The sequence below is a fragment of the Podarcis gaigeae genome, assembly GCF_964106915.1.
Source record: "Podarcis gaigeae genome assembly, chromosome: 6".
NCBI lineage: Eukaryota > Metazoa > Chordata > Lepidosauria > Squamata > Lacertidae > Podarcis > Podarcis gaigeae.
This window is the reverse complement of record NC_139682.1, coordinates 50,341,391-50,362,745: the sequence shown is the minus strand read 5'-3', so window position 1 is coordinate 50,362,745 and position 21,355 is coordinate 50,341,391. Positions and strand designations below refer to the sequence as shown.

At 47.2% G+C, this 21,355-nt stretch overlaps 1 protein-coding gene across 3 annotated transcripts; it reads right to left on the bottom strand.

Annotated features, from left to right (window-relative positions):
• Positions 1-200: 200 nt before the first annotated feature.
• Positions 201-15,594, bottom strand: B4GALT2 (beta-1,4-galactosyltransferase 2). Of its 3 annotated transcripts, none has more exons than XM_083742533.1 (7): positions 15,223-15,594; positions 7,357-7,733; positions 6,079-6,314; positions 5,215-5,405; positions 3,440-3,562; positions 2,926-3,030; positions 201-1,750 (listed from the first exon to the last, which is right to left on the bottom strand). In XM_083742533.1, exons 2-7 carry the CDS (start codon positions 7,664-7,666, stop codon positions 1,600-1,602), a joined length of 1,116 nt encoding a protein of 371 aa, XP_083598659.1. In that variant the 5' UTR covers positions 7,667-7,733; positions 15,223-15,594; the 3' UTR covers positions 201-1,599. The 3 variants fall into 3 exon arrangements, with proteins under 3 accessions (XP_083598659.1, XP_083598660.1, XP_083598661.1); XM_083742534.1 differs by lacking the exon at positions 15,223-15,594 and adding an exon at positions 14,761-14,949; XM_083742535.1 differs by lacking the exon at positions 3,440-3,562 and having other exon boundaries at positions 15,223-15,463.
• Between the last annotated feature and the right edge of the window lie 5,761 nt (positions 15,595-21,355).

Here is a 21,355-nt window from a genome sequence, read left to right as displayed (position 1 = left end):
TTCCTGGGCCAGAAAACCCAGTCCCTGCTTTAAACAAACTTGTTGGGGAAGCACAATGAGGTGCCATTCATTTGGAAACGAATTTAATACTTCATTTTGTACCTTGCCAAGATGAGCACAAGGAGGGGAGGCTGCAGATTGCATAAACCTGCAGCGTTGCCCCTATCCACAGACCCCACGTGAATCCCATAGGCAAGGAGTCTCCCAAGTTTTGAAACTTTATTGAATACAAAAGTCTGATCGTAGTGACCAGTGCTGCATTCACCATAGGCTTGAAAAGGGATCAAAACATTCAAATGTACAAAAGTCACCAACACCTGGGCTGCGCAACACGCTGGTGCCTGGCTTCAAGCCTGGCCCAGCTGCCATCCCAAAGTAGACCGGCGCAGGAGATTCTACCTGCCAGGCACCATAACCAGAGATGAGGGACACCAGCAGCTTCCTAGCTCCAGGAATTAGGCACACGGCCACCATGTGTCATGAGCAGACGGTCGGACCCAGGGGCCTGGCCTCAGGTGGTGGCAGATGGCAGCTTGACAAAGAGGGCACGATGAGTGGTCAACGGCAGGTTGCCTGGCAGATGGCGGGAAGGTTGATTGGTGAGTGAGGGTTGGTATGGGGTAAGTGGGTTGGAGGTGAGAGGTAGGGGACAGGCAGCAAGAAGCCAACTTCACCTTCCTCTGTTCTGTAGCCATGGCCATAGGTCCATTGGTGCCTGTAAAAAAGAGAAGCCAGCCCACACCAGAGAGTAGGCCGAACCATGCCATTTTGATTCCACCCTTGCTGAGAAGTGAAGCACACACTGCCCAACCAATATTCCCCATTCACAGACAAAAGAGCAAACACTGTTAGGAAGAATGACCTGTTGTCCCTTGACAGACAGGCTACCTGTCACACTAACCCAGGAAGCACTCAAGTATTCTAATGAGGGTTTTGTATAAAATGCCCCTGTTACTGGAGCCAGAAGTGACACCCAGGGCCCAGCAGGGGGACAGCACCAAGCCATGAATGGAGGTGGGCAGTGGCCAGGCCCATGAGAGCTTCTCCTTTGGAAGAGCTTCTCCTCAGCTGGGCACGAGTGAACCACCTGGACACCTTGCGAGCTGGCATTTGTCGTAAGGCCAGGCCACCCCCTGGAAGGAAGGCTCAAACGGCACTCTTGCACACTGAGAGGAAAGGAAAACAACTACCTGTACTGTACTTCCGGGATCCTTAAGGGATGCCGCTCTGTGAAAAGTTCTGGGAGAGGATAGGGAGGTTCAAGAACCTGCACAAGGTTTCTCTGCTCTCAGTGCCTTCCAGCCAGGAGTGGGGCTTGGCTGTGCCCAGGACCCCTAAGCGCTGCGCCAGGCACCATGACACACTCACACTTCCTCCCCAACCTGTGAAGGGCACTGTGGAGAACTGACTAGTGATCAGGAGATGGGCTTCAGCCAAAGGCTGGGGCAAGGCGAAGGTGTAGTCTTGGCCTTTCCCGCATCCCCACAAAGGAGGCAGACAGCTCCTCCAAGCCAGGACACAGTCCTCTGAACCAGTCAGGGCTGGGATCCGCACAGCTCCTCATGCATGGGGCCATGGGCAGAGCCAGGCAGCAAAGAGTCAGCCCCGAGGGGGGCGTGGTGGTGGGCGGCCAATCTCCACGGTTACATTGGTGTACATGGGACGACGAACCACCTCCACCAGGCGGTACTGAAGCGAGCCAATGCCATCGCGTTTCATGGTCACCTTGGTATTCTGGATTTTGGTGAACCTGCCAGGAAAACCAGAGAAAAACTCATCTTACACATGAAAGTAGGCAGTTAGATTAATTCAAGTTAAACCTACAAGCCATTCCTTGATGAATGGAATAGAGCAGGCTTCCTCAACCTCGGCCCTCCAGATGTTTTGAGACTACAATTCCCATCATCCCTGACCTCTGGTCCTGCTAGCTAGGGATCATGGGAGTTGTAGGCCAATAACATCTGTAGGGCTGAGTTTGAGGAAGCCTGGAATAGAGAGTCTAATGACAGCTCAGGCCACTTGGAAGGATTTTGGGAAGAGCCTTACGTGGCATTATCCACGCACAATAAAGCAATTTATTATGTCAGATTTCTAGCATACAAAGCACTGGGACTTCCGAAATGAAATTGTGTTTTCTGAACACATGAACGGACAATCACCATGCACAGCCCTTCCAGGTTGAAAGTCCCAAGTAACAGAGTGAGCTTCTCCACCCAGAGCTCAGCTGTAAAACAACAGTCCCTGTCAAATGATATAGCAAGGTTGCAAAGTGTGATGGTGTCATAGGATCCTGGAGGGCCATGGATGGTGACTGCATTTAGTTCTCATGATAGGTGATTACTACCACCACACAACCTTCTCAAGTGGAATGTCAGGGTCTCATGAAATAAGGTTTAGTGTATTGCCTTGAAACCATGCCAGCTGTGGCTTTTCTCTGGTTCCAGACAATAAATGTTAGGGCACAGGACAGGAGTCCCTTTCTCTTTCCTTGCCTAGAACTAGCAGAACATAGATTTAACCAAACACACCTGGTGCATGGTTGGGACTCTGATTCATGTCTGTGTCTCTTAGAAGAGGCAGAGAGTGGAATTAAAACTGGGGGTAGATCAGAAAGAGAGGAATGCACATGCAGTAATAGAAAACACTCTCTGGGGGAAGTCTAAGGACTTGTAGGCTATCTTGGTTTGTTTCATGGACATTCTACAGGGAGGCAAACAAATGTGGCCCCTCTCTCCTCACGAGGTGTAGAGTAGTATGCTACAAAAGGGAAGATATGTCTGGAAGATTATATTCCATTGGAAATCAGGCTTGAAAGCCATTATGTGCCCAGGGAAATGGTGCAGAAATTTTGTGGGAGCTTTCTATCTCCTTATGTAGCTCGCAATGGACTAGGTAGGGAGCTAGCAAGCACATTGTCTCTCTCACCGCTGGGGATTGGGCTCGTTGTGTCGGTCACGCTCGTGTTTGATCATGCGGTAGCGCCCAATGCGGGCATCAGGACGTGACACTTTCATGCCATTAAGCGAGATCCTGTGTAAAGAAAAAGTGCAGCTCAAAGACCAGCAGACAGGTTGGGGGCAAACTCTAAATAAAGCTGGAGTTAGTCCTCACCCTCCAGTCCTCAGCACACCCAACCCCTTCTGGCTTTCAGAGTATTGGCTCCCCAGGCCTTCTATTTGGCCCTGCCTGTTATGTGCTGTGGAATACCTACCTGCCTATGTCCTCCTCTCTCAGATTTGGGAGCATTGTTATAGGAAAAGCAGGTGTTGCATATTGCCACCTGCCATTTGCACAGCTACCCCACCCCAGAAGAGAATGCTGTTCCCTGCCACTCAGCACATTCCCAGGAGACACCACACGGAAAAACAGACTACATGGCTACTACAACCAACTTGCAGAGAACAAGTTCTGGCTAGGCTTGGCCCAGCCTCTCACGCACCGGTTAAAGATGTCGTCATCTTCCCCACCCCAGCCCCAGTACTCGTTAGGGAAGCCATTGATCTTCAGAAACTGTGTCTTGCTCAGGCCAGAGACACCTCCGAAGTAGCCAGAGTATGGCAGCCTGCAGAGGACAAGCAGGAGAGATGGGAATCAGTCAAGCCACGAATGGGTTCAGGAGCACAGAACCTGGGTGGTCCAAGCTACACCTGACACAGTCTAAATCCCAGTTTCCAAATCAGCCATGTGATGTCACCCATTGCTCCCACTGCATCAGGTCTCTCCTAAATCCTTCCCATTTCCCTTCTCCTTAGCTGGAATGCAGGGTTCCATTTTATACACACTGTACCTCCTCCATCTCCTTTTGCCATGTTTGGCAGGTAAGAGAATATAGGCAACACAGAACATTCACGTGGGGATCCTGTCTGCTTGTTTACATCACCTTCATATAGGTTTTGCAAGCGCCTATTCCATAATGTAGTATCACAAGGACTTCCCTGGAGCATTTCATCTAGTCATATAAGAGGCAGCAAAGTTTAAATCAGGGATGTACACCAAACAAGATTCAGTTTGGACCTTGAGTCAGTACTTCAGAAAACAACATGCCTCAGTCCCAAGTGCTTCTGAGTCTGAGTTGGGAAAAAACAAGATTTCATTTCCCCTCGTTCACTATTGGGTTGTTGTTGTTTTTTAAGCTATACCTTTCCCCCTTTTTACAGTGGATAAAATTTGCAGGCACATTTGCCGCTCCACAGCGGATTCAGCCAGCCAAATAGTTCCAGGGTGGGGCTTTTTTCTGTCAGGTACCTTTGAAATTTTATGGTTATTTTTCTAAGGAAACTTTCCCCCCTCCCCCACTATTGGATGAAATTTGCAGGCATCAGAGTCTCCAAGAAAGATGGATCCTGTCAAATTTCTGAATGATAGTATCATTGGTTTTCCCACAAGGACAGCCTTCACAGTTTGGGGATGGGTAAAAAGTGTCCACTTAAACTTCCCATGTCTTTTGAGGGCAATTGTTTGGAAACCAGACACAAAAGAGGTTTCCCTAGGTATGAAACTTGCCAATGGCAGACAAATTGGTTCAACTTTTGTGAACTAGGGGCTTTTAAAGTTGATCTTGGGAGGCAGGGGACAGAACTAAAGTGGATTTCCTTTCCTCCTCACAAAGCACTGGGGTTGAAGACTCCAGGTGAACTCATTCCCTCTGGTTACAAGCTTGATCTGTCAGTCACATCACAGCAGAATCCCGCCCCCCTTACCATGGCATTTGTTCTACTTCTGCCGTTCCACACCCCTTGTGTTTTCCTTATACACTAAGGTTAGCTACATTAGTTTTGCTTTCAGCAGACAATTGTCAGAGTTGTCACGGTGCCATGAGGCACTTTGGGAACTCCCCACTTTGTCTCTGGATCCTTGAAGAGGTTCCACTTTGTCTCAGACAATCCCAGAATCCCTGCAAAGCACCCTGCTTTGGCTTGGGATTCATCCAAAGCCGTTGTATATCCCCACTTTTAAGTACAAAACCCCTGCAAATTATGAAGAAATGTGACATGGTAGTCTTAAGAATGGGGGAGGTTCCTGTACTGCAATCTAGTTAAGAAACACATTTCACAGCTTGCAGGTCCCCACAATGTCCAAGCCACACAGAATGAGAGCCAATAAGTTATGTGTGCAATAAAGTCATATATTCCTCCTTCAATTTTGCTTCTGACACTCTGAACATTTTCAAGGGGCCACTGGCATTTCAAAAAAGATCAAAGTGCACAAACTCACCGGAAGCCAAACTTATCCATGGCAACAGCAAAGTGCCGGGGTTGGTCATAACAGCGATAGAGATTCCGGTCATCCATGGGCACCAGGTCAACATCGCTGAAGATGAAGCAGTCATAGCTCTCATCATCTCGAAGGGCTTCTAGGAAGCCCACATTCAACAGCTTAGCTCGGTTAAAGGTGTCTTCACCAAACTGTACGGAAAGATAATGAAGGACAGGATCACATCAACTGCCACAAACCCTTTTACTCTTACCTGATGCATCTGGCTGACCTCTCGCTTGTTACATTTCATTGTGAATAACATTCTCCTATTTTTCTTATTTTTTTCTAGAACTGTTATATCTCCCTTTATAGATCTTGCAAAGTCCCATCAACTGTATTTCAGGTTTATCGTCATGTCAGAGAGCAGGCCTGATTTTTTCTTAAACAAGAAGCAAGTGAGAAGCATCTACATCACATTCCACACTTACCATAGGTGCAAAGTTCATGGTGCATTGTAAGGCCCACACTCAACTTCCCCCACAAAGCAGGAAGCCTTTGCTTCCACTCAGAACAGAGAGGCATATATTCATGAAAACTAACATACCACTTTCCCTAATCAGGTTCCTCTCAAGGGAACCAGATGGCACTATGTTCTAAACCCAACCATCTTGCTCTCTTCCACATCAGTGGTGCCATTAGGACAGAGCGTTGGGTCAGATATCCAGGCTCTACTCCTTCTGCTTCGGAGCACAGCAGGGCTGGAATACCGTATTTTGAAGTAATGCACATTACCATCTGAAGGGGATGCCCATGAGACCATTCAGTCCAGAATACTCAATGACCCAACTGCACCACTGCTTCACATTATCATTCTCTACGCACCTGGTTAATTATATAGATGCCGTAAGACACCTTCTGGCGCCGTAGAATCGGGTGCAGGTAGTGCAGCCAGTACTTGAGGTGGTGCTCCCGGTGCCGGAACGGAATGAGGATGGCCACCTTCTGGCGAGGCACACAGTCTGGGGGAGAATACTTGCCGCCCTCCCGCACATCTGGGTTTTCCCGTTGCACCCGCTCCATGCTCATGGGAGTGCTGAACTCGATAAGGAGCCGGCCCACTGCAGGAGAAAGGACTCCATTATCTATGCATCAGCCACAGCCTCTTGACTTACACAAACAGCTCATGTCCCTTTCACCAGCCAAGTTGGTGGCGCACTGCCCAGAAAAAAATCAGCGAAGAAACCTAAATACCGAAACATGTATCAAGCATAGAGACAGCAATCAGTCAAAGCAGAGTTAACTTGAATACCCAGCTAAGTGATTCAGAGTTAACAGGAAAGGTTGTTGCTCGTTGCAGATTGCATTGTTTAATAAAAGTTTTAGCCGCCCCAGTTAAATATCAATACCAAAGCTTGTGCTTCAACTCTTTATCCACCTGTCAGGAATAAGGGTATTAAGTTCTCTATGCCTTAAATGTTTTACCCCCTAGGGTGAGGAGATGGTCTACTTTGGTCTTCACCAATCAATTGCTCTCCTGATGTTTTTGTGCTACAAGTTTCAGCAGCAGCAGCCATGTTGTAGTCCAATACATCTGGAGGGCATCAGGTGAGTGAAAGCTGGTCTACTTCATGCATTCATTCGAAGAGATCAGCATAAGAAGGAGCTAACCCTTGTAGCCCCTACTAAGCCGTGTCTGTGCAGAAGCTGAGCCCTTTCCCCAATTACTTGTAGCCCACTTGCAGAAAGGCACCAGCTAGGTACAGTGGGGCTGGGAAAGAGACAAGGAGTTGCCATGGCAAAAAAGGAATTAAAAAATCTGCTATCTGATCACTGTAAATATACTAAAAACACTATTCAGTTTGCCAGCTTTCAACAAATACTGTCCACATATTCCCAACTGTTTTTCCACTGCAGGATTGGCTCCAATGGTAGAGGCTATTGGAGCCTATGATTTGCAATACCATGCCTGTTCTGCAGATTCCTAGATCTTCTAGCTCCTATTATCAGGGGCCAAAGCCACTTGACATATTTGCATTGACAGGGAAACAGCAGGTGGCAAGCAGGGCACAAATAAACCCAATAACTGCAATACAGTTTCCCCACTAAAGGGCCTTCTGTAGGACATGGCATGAGGCAGACAGAGCTCATCTGTAATCTTACCTAGGCCAGGAGGCATCTCTGGGCAAGGTGGTAAGGGCTTCTCGGTGACAGTGCTGTTCATACTGACGGACTTCACACTCGGGGCCAGGAGCTCAGGGCCCAGAGGCCCGGCAGTCCCGTTAGGCCGAGAGACGTTGACGTAGGGCAGAGTGCGGGAGGAGTTGCGCATATTGAAGCGGCTGAAAAAGTCCAGACGCTGGGCGTAGACATCAAAGTAGAGGATCATGATGATGAGGAAGTGCAGTAAACATAAGAGCAGCACAGCTTTGCAGATCCTCTCCAGGGTCACTCCCACCAGCAATCTGCTCATCTTCTGGGCACAGGCCAGCCAGCATCAGGGGGGCACAGTGTAGGGGGCTCTGGCCCAGGCACCAAGCCTGTTTGGGAAAGATGGAGGGGTCAGCAAATACACCTTCCCTACCAGCAGCACCCACCAATCACTCTCATAAGAGCACAGTGTGTTAAAGGCAAGCGAGTACTACCCTTTCTGTCTTCCCCATGAATTTTGGGCATGTTTCATGGGGAAAGGGTGGCCATCCTATCACTACCATCACCCACAACCTGCAGAATGACTATGCATGCTTACGCTATGGCATTGATTCCAGTCTAAGTAGATGAGCTTTTTCAATCTAATAACTCTCCTGACATTCTATCCCCCCCTATAAAGAAGAAATGTTGGCAAATGGGCAAGAAGCAGTCCAGACAAAGAAACAAAAACAAAAGAGATGAAGGGCTGGCACTCAACAAGGGGTTATTAAGAAGGAAGGAGAGGGCTTCCCACTTGCCAGCACTGATATCCTCCTGCCCTTAACATCAGAAATGAAAGAAGGGCAGATGTCCCTTGAGCTTTGGGGAGGGCAGACACAGGAATCAAGAGGGGAATGATCCAAGTTAGGCAGTGCATCCCTTTCCAGGGACCAGGGCCTGTCTTATCTCTCCAACAGCAACTCAGATACCAGCTCTGGAACTAGACCTTTACCACACCAGAACAGCACCCCCTACGCCCCCTTTTCTGTATTCAATTATCCTTTGCTCCCTCCAAGACCTACATCCTGCACACACAGACATGACAGATAACACAGATCAATCACCCATCATCACACCTCTTATCAGAAAAAGGCACCAGTTCCACAGCATTTGGAAGGGAACAATTCTCAACAGGAGCTTTATTTAAGAGGGGCTGTTCCACTTTCACTTTGAAATCCTGCCATCCCATGCTGGAGTCTCTTTTTTGTGTGTGGAGGGGATAAAAAAAGGCAAGCTGGATCTAAGGCACAATTGCACACATGTGAAGAGTATCTGATCTTATCCTTATCAGCAGGATCTCTCCCCACCCCATCTGTGAAAACGAATTTGTAGGATAATAGCAGAAAGCAGGCAGAAAGAACAGAATGCAGAGCAGGGCTGCACTCCTAGCCCCAATTATCTGAGTAAGCCCCACTGTGTTTAATAGGACTTACTTCTGAATAGAAGGACGCGTGACCCTAGGGCTTGCCAATCGAAAGGTCGGCAGTTTGAATCCCCACAATTGGGTGAGCTCCCGTTGTTCGGTTCCAGCTCCTATAGGCTGTTGAAAGCACATCAAAGTGCAAGTAGATAAATAGGTGCTGCTCCGGCAGGAAGGTAAACGACTTTCCTTACACTGCTCTGGTTTTGCCCAAAGCGGCTTAGTCATGCTGGCCACATGACTTGGAAGCTGTCTGCAGACAAACACTGGCTCCCTTGGCCTATAGAGCGAGATGAGCGCTGCAACCCCAGAGTTGTACACGACTGGACCTAATGGTCAAGGGTACCTTTACTTCTGAATAGGAATGGTTAGGATGGCACTCTCAGGATTCCCAAGGAGTCTAAGGTCTAACTAGAGAAGTAAATTTTCTGGAAATATTGAAGCCATGATTTAAAAACCCAGGGTTTTTCCCACCACTACCTCAAAACAGACATTTCTGGGGACCCTGAAACATTTGCAATACTTTTTTAATGCACTATGCAGATTGAGGGGTGTACCTCTGGCAGGGGAGTTGTAAAGCTCTTTCTGGGAAAGTTTGTCCACATTTGGTTCCCACCCTGCACTCAGCTCTCACCTGTGGCTCCTATAGGCTGTCAGAATGTGACAGTGGCACACTCCAGGAAATGGCTTCAACTGGCTGGCTAAACCAGGTAAGGGTGGCCAATGGATCTCAAATCCTCAGTAAGTTAAGGACTTTCCCTGTATGCAAAGACAGGCTCCAATATGTTCAGCAGAAGAGACCAATAGTGGGCCAAATGGTCGAGAAGGCTGTAAGGAACCTAGCATCTCTTTGGTTCTACCAGTTTATGAGGAGCAGGCAAAACACTATACAGAGAGAATGAATCATCAACATGATAGCAAGACAAAGAATATTATTGTCTCCTCCAGACCTCCAGTGTCAAGCAGACATAAAGCACTCAATTCCATAAAAAGAACTGAGAGGGGGAAAGAGGGTGACCAAGACTCAATGGATATTACATGGAATTTAATCAGTCTCATTTTCAGAGCTATTGTCATCAGTTTCCACTTCTTAATATCTGTCATCATATTTATCAGAGACTTCTAAAACCTCTACTTTCTCCACTCACACCCACAGTCCTTTGAGGCCCAGGCAAGAGGACAGACACAAACCCAACAACTGTGCCAACAAGAGGAAGCCCACAAGCAAAGTAACTGGATCTTTCACATGTCAATTGCAGTGCCTCACAGAGGTAGCAATGCAATTTGCTTTTGCATTTGAGAATTGTGCTTTCAGTGTGCAACTCCTGACCTGCTTATTCTAAGTGTACAGGAATAATATTGTAAGGATCTTGTACTGTACAAAGTCTTACATAAAAGTCTTCCTATTATGAAGTTTTTAGAAATCATTTTGGGGAGTAAAACTCTATCCACCATTCCAAAAGAAAATGTTTCATAAGCCTATTTTTTCACTTTAGGGGGCAGGATAAGGCTTTTTGGTGTGGAACTGGGTATCCCCTCCAAATATTTTTGTTTCCCCGCCTAGACCTTCACAATCCCTGTGAGGGAAAAGTGCAGGGTATAAATATATCATCATCATCATCATCTCAAGTTACTGTGCATGAAATATCAGCTTAAAAATAATAATAAACCTGCTCCTTTAATTCATTCTAGCTGTTTGAAATGTTAGGAAGTACTGAACATGGGACTGTGTGTAAGTAGGTTTTCTTAGAACAGGGGTGGAGAACTTTTGGCCCTCCTGATGTTGCTGAAATATAACACCCATCATCCCTGTCCACTGTCCATTTCTGCGCTGGGGCTGATGGGTAGTTCAGAAACATCTGGAGGGCCAGGGGTTCTGCATCCCTGTGTTAGAAGAAGAATAAAGTCTCTATAACAATAGATTTATTTATTTGGAGTCTTACCTTATGCCAAAGTCAAACATTTCACTGCACTCACTGCCATTGATGGAAGGAAATAGGAGTTTTCAAGTAACTACTTCAGGCACCAGGACAAAGCATCTGGCTCTCAGCTTAATACAGAGGAAAGTTATAATAAGCTGTTTCATTCAGGCAAATGCTGGGCTAATCACAAAGCATTTAGCACGTTAGACAGCTGCATATTCAGTACATTCACCCACATACCTTAATCCCATAAAATCTCTTTCATCCTTTGTGACTGAAACAGCAGACTTTCTGCCTTACTACTGCACTATAGAGTTCTATGACCCTCACAAAAAGGGAAGAAGCCAATAACTCTCTCCGTACATCGGGAGGCAGTGAATAACAGAATCATAGAATTGTAGAGTTGGAAGGGACCACGAGGATCATCTATTCTAGTCCAACCACCTGCAATGGAATCTTTCACCCAACATGGGGCTTGAACCCTTGACCATGACCCTGAGATTATGAGTCTCATGCTCTTTTAATTGAGCTGTCAGAATAAATTTTTGGTGGTGGGTGTGGGAGTAGTCACTCTTTCCAAAATATGTATGCACAAGAAAACACTCCTGTATTCATTTTACAACAATCAGTTGATCATCACTACTTCCTTCTGCCTCCAAATTCACAATGACTGTGGGCAGTGTCCAACGCTCCTGTTCCACTGGTACAAAAGACCTTGTGCTAATGGAATGGAACCTCCTCTCCCATTCAGCTCCACATACACTCTCAAAATCAGCTCTGGAGGATTGGGGAACCCTCTGGAGAAGATTTTGGGGGAACACCAGGGGTAGGAGAAGAAACAGAAGTGCCACTGTTGCCAGCAGGACTCTGTTGATGCTGCTTTGGATGCAACCCTAATGGATAGGAATCTTCACTTCATCCAGGTCTAGATCACACAACCAACAGATTAAATTGTAACACTATTCCTAAAGATCTATCATCTGACCTGAAGGTTTGGAGCGAGGTTGAATGCTTTCCCATGGGGAAAAATGCACCCACAAAGTAATGTACCGTAAATGTCAGGGAAAGCATGGATTTCTCCCAAACACCCACATTTCTATGTGCAGGGAGTTTTTATATCAGCTGTGAGCTAGGGGTTGAAAAGAGTTGAACTAAAACGACAGTGTTCACCCTGGCACACAAACCACAGCTTTTCACAACTTCTGAAATACATGCTGGGACATTATATGGGGGATAGAACAGAAGTCTTGAGTCCTGGATCTTTTGCACTAGGTCCTAGATCTCTTGCCCCGCTCTCTTTTTTCCCCCAAAACCATTTTGCTTGCAGGCTAGCTTTCCCTTTGAAAGAGAGCCTAAATTTACACCTACACATGAACGGAAATTAACATATGCAAATATATATCATGGGCATGTGCCCTGAGTATTTTAAAGTCCTAGTAATGCCCCTAAGTATGTTTATTGTGAATGCAGCAGAGTGGAAAAAGGATTTATAAGGCACTCTCATTTAATTTTAACCTTGCATGTCCCAAACACCCTACTTACTTGCTCCAGGACACAGTGAGGAAAGTGCAATGAGAGGAACAATATAAACATCTGAGCTGAAGCAACAATTCCCATTCCAGAGATTCACACATCTCACCTGCCACTACGGCACACCCAACAAAGCATACACTAAGGAGAGCTCAAGAGCAGAAGACAACATAGCCAGGGGCATTCTGATGGTTCAGGGAATGAATGAAGCCCTGTACAAATTTGCAGCTTCCTTGACAAACCAACCGACACCAGCACCACTGCTGTATATGGGTCATGCTCCAAGCAGGAGCGGGCTGCAGAGCACATCACACTGGTCTCAGGGCCATGTAGCTTCCTAACGGTTCGCAATGGGCCGGGTGCACTTGCTCTACTCCAACCACATTGCAGAGCTGGAATCTCAAAAGTAGCCATTTCTCAGAACGTGTGCCAGGACAGCATCCCAGTGCCTTGCTGAGTCTGCTGGATGAATAACCTCACCAGAGTTTGCTCTATTCGTGGTGAAGATAATAAGGCCTTGCTTAAATGGAAGGGTGTGGGGAACCTCAGAGGTAGTTTTAAGGTAGCGCAGCCAGTTTGGCCACACTAGGCACTGGCACTACGGGGGGGCACCACAACAGTGATGTAGAATGGGACATGAGAGGGGGGAACCAAAGTTTAGCATCACACAGGGTGCCACTGAAATTTGGGGATCCAAAGTCTGCCACTGGGAACCTGAAGATTAAGAAAACCAGTCCAGACACATCCTTGTTCACAATAAGATGGCTCCTCTTAAGGAACAAAATATCTCAAAACAGAATATGTGGATACACATTGGCATCCTAGAACCACTATGTTTTACCTGTCAACCAGATGTCTCTTGTCCTAAAGCAGCCCTTGTCAACATAGCACCCTCCAAAGTTTTGAACTATAACTCCCAAACAGCCCTAGATGGCACATGCTAGCTGGGCCTGGTAAAATTGTAGTCCATCATGTAATTCCTTCAAAATTTTGGCTTTGCTGCACTCTGGCTAGTGGAGTGGGTGCCAAAGGAATATAATTATCTCCTCCCAGGAGCTTTGCTGGTCCCCGAGTTCATCCTCAGATACTTCCTTGGCCAACCTACATCCACTGCATTCAAGAAAACCCCATGCCTCCTCTCACACAAGAGGATGAGAAACAGAGGTAGAAGCCAGAAACTGCTTAAGTGGCAACTTGGCCCGTGTGTCAGAGACAGCTCATCTCTGGGGCAAGAAAGACTATTTGTGAAGCTAGTACACATTGCAGGAGCCCATTAGCCACCATCTTATTCCTAGGATATTATCTACAGCAGCCTCTTAAATGAGATGGCATCCCAGGTCTGCCTGCCTCACAGGAGTCTCTCCATTCCTTTCCCCTCGATTAAGTATGTAGCTGGATATCCCATTGTACAAACAGAGTGCAGGCAAGCTGTGCAAAATACAAGTTAGCAAAGCTGGAGAGATGGGCTTTTGCAATGTTAACAATCCACTAATGGAGCCAGACTGCAGCTGGGCTGCTTCTTGGCTGTGAATAATTTATCTGGAAATTCAGTCTTGTCTTCTGCCTGATGATCACCAGAGAGCAGACACCAATGTTTATACAATTTGTGGACATTAAAAAATATCCAGGTTTTAACTGGAGTCAGAAAACATAGTCTCGGGTCAATAATGTTCCTTGCTGACCTGACTTGGCATAAGCATCCCTAACAGTTACCTGTTTTGGAAAGTTACCTATCTACCAACTGTGAAAACAGGAAAGTGAAACATTCGTAAATGGTGCCTGCAGGAAGGCACAGGCAGCACAGAGCCCCCTGCTTCCCAGGCACACACATTTCTAGGCTATATATAGTGCTAGCCCCTAGTCCCATAGGGGCTCCCAAGGGGCAACAAAACCAGTTGGCTGAAGAGAAGCCCATGGGGAAGCTCTGGGAAAGGTAAGTGGATGCCAGCCAAGGGTTGCTGTTGTGTGTGTGTGTGTTTATTCCTCTCTTCTTTTTTTGCAAAACTGATCCAAAAGACAGCAACAAGGCCATTCTGTTCCACACAGAGCACACAGCCTGGTAAACATATACAAGCTCCATTATTTTCCGCCTGGGCTGCCTTGGCTGTGAGGCCCCTCGTTCCTAAAAGCAGCTGCCCCTTCCCTTTTCCTAAGAGAAAGGCTACATTGTTTCTCCACGGATCCCCCTGCCTGGAACAGGAAATCCCCCGTCTTGTCAGGAACCTCAAACGGGTAGAAGAACCTCAAAAGTGATCCGGCCCAGAGGCGGAGGGGCTGAGAACAAGCTTGTGCAGCAGGTGCCAGAGCGCCCCCCCTCCCCAATTCCCAGGCGGCCCAGACACAGCCCCAGCCTTTCTCTGCTCGAAGAAGCGCCTTGGGGATTGTGCAGGAGCCATCTTGGGGGAGGGGGAGCGAGGCTGGCTGGGGGAGGGGCTCAAGTGCCAGCATCCTAGAGATACGCGCAGACAGACAGCCAGAGGCACACCTTTACTCTCGCCCACGTACCTGCTTGTAAACAGACATCCGTGCACAACTGTTATCTAGAGACACGCATCTACGCTGCACACCACCGAGAACTGGTACACGCGAGAGCATCCATTCGCGCCTCTCGACACACCTATGCCCAAGCCCATCGGTCCACACAATGCCCAGTTTGCCCAGGAGTGGGTGATCAGACGAAACATGGCTGAGGTGCCGGAGGAAGCGCCCCGCCTGGGGATGCGCCCCTGAACCCCGGAGGTGGGTGCGGGTGATGGAGGCGCCGAGAGGAGCCGTGTGAGGAAGACCTGCCGGGAACACACCCAGCCCCTTCTCCACAACAAAAGGAGGCTGGCGGCCGCAAAGGCAGGGTCTCTCTCTTCGCCCACCCGCCCGCCCGCCCGCCCGCGATGGGTGCAGCCCCTCTGGGCTCCCCGCGCCCGAGCAGCGGACTCCCTCCCCGGCTCGGCCCCGCTCGCTCCAGCTCACCGCCTGCTCGTTCCCGGCCGCGCCGTGCGCTCGTGGTGCCGCTGTTTCTCGGCGCCCGGGCCGGGCGGCTCAGGGGACGGCGCGGCGGCTCCCCCGGCCCCAGCCCAGCCCGGCCCGGCCTCAGAGCGGGCGGCTGCCCGGCCAGCTGCAACAGCGGCTCCTGCGCCCCATCCCGGGCAGCACAGCGGAGCCCAGGCAGGACGATGAGCGGCGCCCACACCGGGGAGCGGATCAGGCCTGCTTGGGCGCGCCGGCAGCTCCGCCTCCTGCGCGCTCAGCGCCGCCCCTGCCAGCTCCGGCCAGCCATTCCCAGCCAGCGCGCTCCCCGGGCCGCCGTCTCCGCCGCCGCCGCCGCCCTCGTCAGCCCCGTTTAGTGCAACAGGACGGGGGGCTGCTCTCCAAGAAGTCACGTGGGAGATTAGGGAACGCGGAGAGAGCGTCTTCGGGATTGGTGGAGATCACAGGTTCCTCGCCGGCTCTCAGTCCCGATCAGAGGAGAAGATCCTAGGGGGTGGGGTGGGGAGTACCCATTCATCACACACGCACTCCAGCCAAGGCATGAATCTCATCACCCAGTGGTGATGATGCTCACCTGAGGGGTGAACCGGCGATGTATTGACCTCCTCTGCCGATCTGTGATGTATTTCGTACTTGTTTTGTGAATCGCATGTTATTGTTGATTTTATGCTGTTCGTCGCCATGATATTTTCCCATAATGTCAACTGTATACACCATATTGCAAATAAAATAAATAGAATCGCATATATTAAACGTTGTGGGCTCAGCTCCATGGGATACACACGTTTTCAGCCGTGGGCTCTGGAGCATGTGAAGATGCAACAAGGGAACGGGTTTGACTGCATACAGAATGCATCTCCCTGCCTTCTAAATAGCCCACTCCTTTTTCTCACTTTTGAACTTAGCAGCAGGGCTCCCAGGTACGCAGGGTCCAGGCACGCAGAAATCTAGGCCCCACTCTTACAAAGGTACACCGAACAGGAGGAGTTGGGTTGCCACATCAAAAAAAGGAGCATTTAGTTGGTATTCCAAAATTCATGTTTTCTGTGGTTGTGAGTTTTTGACATGCGAGATAGGGTGGTGGCCCATCTGTCCCTTCCACAGAGCTCGCCACCCTGACCCATTTTCTGTGGCACTGTGGTTCATCATAGGCCACTTACTAGTCCTGCCCGCCATGTTTTAAGCTAGAATATGGTGTTACTTAGGGTAACCAAAACCATCAGGGAGCCTGAGCCCAACTGGTGAAATGCAACAAACAAGGAAGTTTGGGCCTCCTTCCAATCTGCAACTCTCTAGAATTAAAAAAAAAAAATCTCGCTTTTAAGATTCCTTTCAAGTCTAGGGTACTGCAAAAGCAAAGGGGAAGGTCCTTCCATTTCCTGATGCCTCTCCACTCTTTTCTGAATTTGACATATAAATGGTCAGGTGGCAAGCTTATAAGCACATCTGCTGAGGCCCCAGGACAGTGTTAACTGAATGTTTCCACTAAATGTGGCTTCACAGGACCCGTCTCTCAGCATGGTTATATAGCCAGAAATGTAAAATGTGGCTGTCACCATGTTGGTGCTTGGTTAGGCAACTTGGAAATGAAGTGGAGATGCAAGGGAAATTCATGCTGCCGAAGGTATGATAGGGTGATGCCAATGCTGCCCACAGAAGCGGCACACAGAAGTCACACTTCTAGGCATGCTGGAGTAGAACAGAACCCAGCAAGTGGCAGTTGCCTCTCCCTGAAGCAAGCTCTGTATTAATAAGAACTTTGGGCTATCACTTGGATAAGGGGGTGCATAATCAGACCCATGGAATTTGGTAGGGTATAGATGTGCCTAAAACCAGAGATTTGGGCTCTTCATTTCCAGCACTACATCAGTAATCAAAATATGCAAAATAAATAAAAATAAAGCATACATAAAATGTAACTCATCAGCTATAGCAAGGTATTAACTTGCTTAGGGTTTCCCAAAATGTCCATATGTTTAGGAGACTGTTATCCAATCTGTGTCTGCTAGTGCACTGTCACCTTCCTACCTGGCATGGACCATTCAAATGTTCTCTGTCTTGGTCTGTCTGCCGCCGCCCCCACCCCACCAGTTCAGTTCAATTTGTGACTCCTTCCTCCCAAAGTTTCTCTTTCCAGCTGTACTATAGAATGCTTTTGGGATACATTTCCAGGTAACTGAGAAATGAACCGAGCCTTCTTCATAAAGGACATTCTAGGAGAGAAGGAGCTCATTAAATGAGAATATGGTTTGGCAGACATGCTACATGTTAACAGTGGTGAGAGGCCCAGGAAATTTGAACGATGAACTTGTCATAGTTACATATATTTAATACAAATGTATCTTTCTTTTTATTTCATCTCTGTATCCTTTTCTTTAATAAATAGGATTGAACTTTAACTTGGGTAAACTATGGCAGGGCTGATGGAACATCACCCTCTCTGAACATTTTTGAGCTGAGACAAGCAAATAATGCCACTTGTTTGTATGTTATACTTCAGAATGGCTGTTCTTGCAACTACACAGGTAGACCTTGGGAAGAACTCACAATAGACAGCACTGTCTCTCTTAGCAGTGGCAGTCCAAGGTTCTTCTTTTTCTCCACTTGGTATCTTTTCAGTTGGAAATGCTAATTATTGAACCTGGGGCATTCTGCATGCAAAACACGTTTTCCTCCAGGGAACTATAACCTCTGTCAATAGGACTATGCTGCTGTTGCCAAGACAGTGTCATTAACACTAGCCTCCAAAATCTCCACACCCTAATACCCTCAAGAATCATCAGGAAGTATTGTCTGTTCCTCACTAGAATTTGGAGAACCCTGTAAGTTCTGAACAAAGAGCTTCTTTTGTTTTTCTCCCCTCTCAGCCACCCAGCCCCACCCAGCCTTCCCCTCCAACTATCATGTAACGTAACCTAATGAGTTCAGTGCTTCCAGGCACTCTGCAAGCCATGCCAACATTCTTGCCCAAGCACATCTGAGCTCCTTCAGTCCCAGTGCAATATTGCGGGGCTCATGTGTTTATTATTCTCTCTCTGTGTGAGAGCTGTCAAGCTCCCCAGCTTTTCTTTACAGCTTTGCATGCCAGCCTAGTGCCTCGATCTGGTAATCTTTACCTTCCTACCACACCCAGCAACTTGCATGCTCATTAAGTGGGAGGCAGGATACAAATATCCTGGAAGACTCTCCCCACAACACCCACCCACGATGCTACAAGGATCCCTGCCAGCTCATTAGTCTGATGAGCCAGCTTGGCTCCGTATGCCGGGCACTCTACAAACATCCAAAGTGAGTGGATTTTCTGCATCTTACAGCAGATTTGCAGGGATGTGGCAGAATCACCCAGGGAGCCAACACTAAGCCAGCAAAAGCACTGTGATTGTACTTAAGCCTCCTAGAGAGGAAAAATGGAGGACTTCACTTTCACTCCTTGTGTAGGCTCAGGCCCAGTCTGCACCGCCTCAGAGGTCATCCACATGAGACACAGGACCTCATGGCACTAAGGAAAGAAACACCCTCAGAAAAATGGTGTGGCAAGATTCCTGAGGACAACAGCTCCTAACATAGTGCTAGGAGGCAACACCATTTAAGTGTAGGAAAAAACACAGCAGGTGGCAGGTGGGGACTACAGAAAGGGCCTTCACCATTTTAGCACATCACTGGAATGCTTTCCCAAGAGAGCACACCTAGTGCCAACTACAATGCCTTTTTGATGTGACGCACATAGCCTTTTAATTTCCTAGACTTTTATTTTCCTAGCCTTTTAAATATCAGTTGAAATGTTTTGTAGTTTGCTGCTGTTTTTATTTTCAAGCATTTGATTGTGCTGCCACTTCCATTGCTCACTAGACGGAATCTGTTCTTCTTTTAAGCTGCTTTTATTACCATCAGCCTGGCACATAGCAGACAGGGCAGGACACACATTTGTTAAATAGAGAGAATTATCTGCAGCACAGAAACACGCAAGGCCAGTGTAAGGTTCCTAAAAAGCAATGGGCTTGCCAGGGTTATGCCTCTGCAAGATAAGTCACCTCAAGGCAGTAACCATAACATGTTTTGAGGGGGGAAATGTGGAGCTACAGTGTAGCAGGCCCTACTCATGCCACAGAACAGCAACCTGTCCTGATCTGAAGGAACCCTCACAACTTCTCCAGCATATTTCCAATGAGAATAAAGCCAAACTAGCCCATTTCTTGAAACAGTGACAGTTACTATGATTTCACATATGACAATCAGAATGTAGGTGTTTTGTTTGGATCAAGATTCATCTTGTGATACTGACTGCTCACCCAATGACTGTATTTAAATACACAGAAGTGGGGTATGCAAAATCAAGGACCTGAAGTTACGTGTACAGGTCAAATTTTGAGTTATTATCTATGTAAGGAAAAGCCCCCCCTGAGCTGCAATCACAATGGGAAGAACATTAAGAGTATGAACTGCAGGCAAATGAAGCCATCACAAGTAACTGAGATGCAGACCTTGAAGAGACTTGTTATACATATCTCAGTGCTTAAGAAATGTTGTGTAGGGACCACTGGGCTGCATTCAAAAGCAGGTAAGTTTTGTAGCGCAGCTTAAAGGTTAGGAAAATAAATCCCTCATCCCCACCTATAGCAACTCCAGTTTGTGTTAAGGCTATTCTGGACATATTGTTATAGTCCTATGTTTTAAATAGGAAAGATTTTGTAAATACATCACCAGGAAAGAATATATGTGGCACTAGACAAAACATTGTTTGTCTTTTGAAATCCGTTTTGCCCCACAGCAAGATGTTAGGCTTGTCAGTTATCAAGCTGAACTGAAATTTGAGGCTCTATGTCCTCTAAATTTACACAAGCCATCACATCTAGCTATCAAAACATGTACAGATCTGAACTGAAGGAAACGTCCTTGACAGAGCCATTTACTGGAGGGCTTCTTCCACCACCTGACCTACATCATTTTTTAAACACTAAATGAATCCATTTCAGTCAGCCTATGAGAGAGCATCGGGGTATCATCAACATAAAGATGATGTTCTCTATCCTTTGATGACTTTTATAACCACATGCTGATAAAGCTACAGTTTGACAATCAAACTATGGAGAACAAGGGAACATGCAACCCCATCTGGTAGCCCTGCTCTAGCTTATATGGGTCAGATCTTGCCCCACTAGCAATGTTCTTAAAAGCTTTATTTAGATGAACACCAGTTATGTCATTGAGAAGTTCCGAGAGTGTCCCAAAGGAACATCTTTGCCTTCAGAACAAACAGCAGAATGGCTCACACACGTAAATTCAAGTGTTTTTACTCAGAGTAGTGGGAAACATGGAAAAGAGGCTAAATATACAGTTGTCAAAAGTGTTTCAGGAAATCTCCCGGGGTGGGGCTCTGTCCCAGCAAGGAACCCAAAAGGTGATACTAAACACCCTGCCACATAATTTTTTAAGTTCCTGTAGAAAAATAAGCACAGCTCTGTTGCTCTCCAAAAGCACTGAGCCAATCAGAACAGTGAAGACTTGCTGTAAATAATGAAATAACAAACAAACAGAATCAGTTTTCTTTTTTATATATTCCTTAAAATAAGAATATATCACAATACCCCCCACCCCATTTGACTATCTAAACTTGGCAGGGAAAATAACAAATTTTGCTGCCTGGAATCCAGCTCTTTCCTCCCACCCTTACAGTTACCAGGTAAGGCTGGCATGGGATTGGATTACAGATGGCAAATCCTGCTCAGGGCTTAAGCTATAAGATCTTTAGATTCATCCTACCATAAGAAGTGTTTCCCCTTCTGCAATGTGACTCTCTGGCTTCTAATTTTCAGCTAAGGTTTGCTTTAACTGAAAGCTGCCTTTGGCAACTCCCAAGATAGGATACAAATACAGTTTTGTAAATTAATATGCTTCATGGTCGTAGGACTGCAAAACTACCCACCCCTGGGAAGAGGTAGCAGGAATACTCTTTACCCTGGGAGAGGGGACCTCCAATCCATGGGGGTCCAGTGTAGAAACTCAGATATATAAGCTAATCGCTAAATGGTAATTTAAACCTAGGTTGTGGCTGCCACAATGGAATGTCCAGGTCTCATTTTCTTTCTCAGGGATGATGTTGATGATGATTAATTTC

Excerpts from the sequence above, each read along its gene's own strand:
- B4GALT2 (XM_083742533.1), bottom strand. The coding sequence starts at position 7,666 with ATGAGCAGATTGCTGGTGGGAGTGACCCTGGAGAGGATCTGCAAAGCT. Across the intron at positions 6,315-7,356 it reads AGAGATGCCTCCTGGCCTAG|TGGGCCGGCTCCTTATCGAG; the intron begins GTAAGATTACAG and ends TTTCTCCTGCAG. Across the intron at positions 3,563-5,214 it reads ATGGATAAGTTTGGCTTCCG|GCTGCCATACTCTGGCTACT; the intron begins GTGAGTTTGTGC and ends TGTCCTCTGCAG.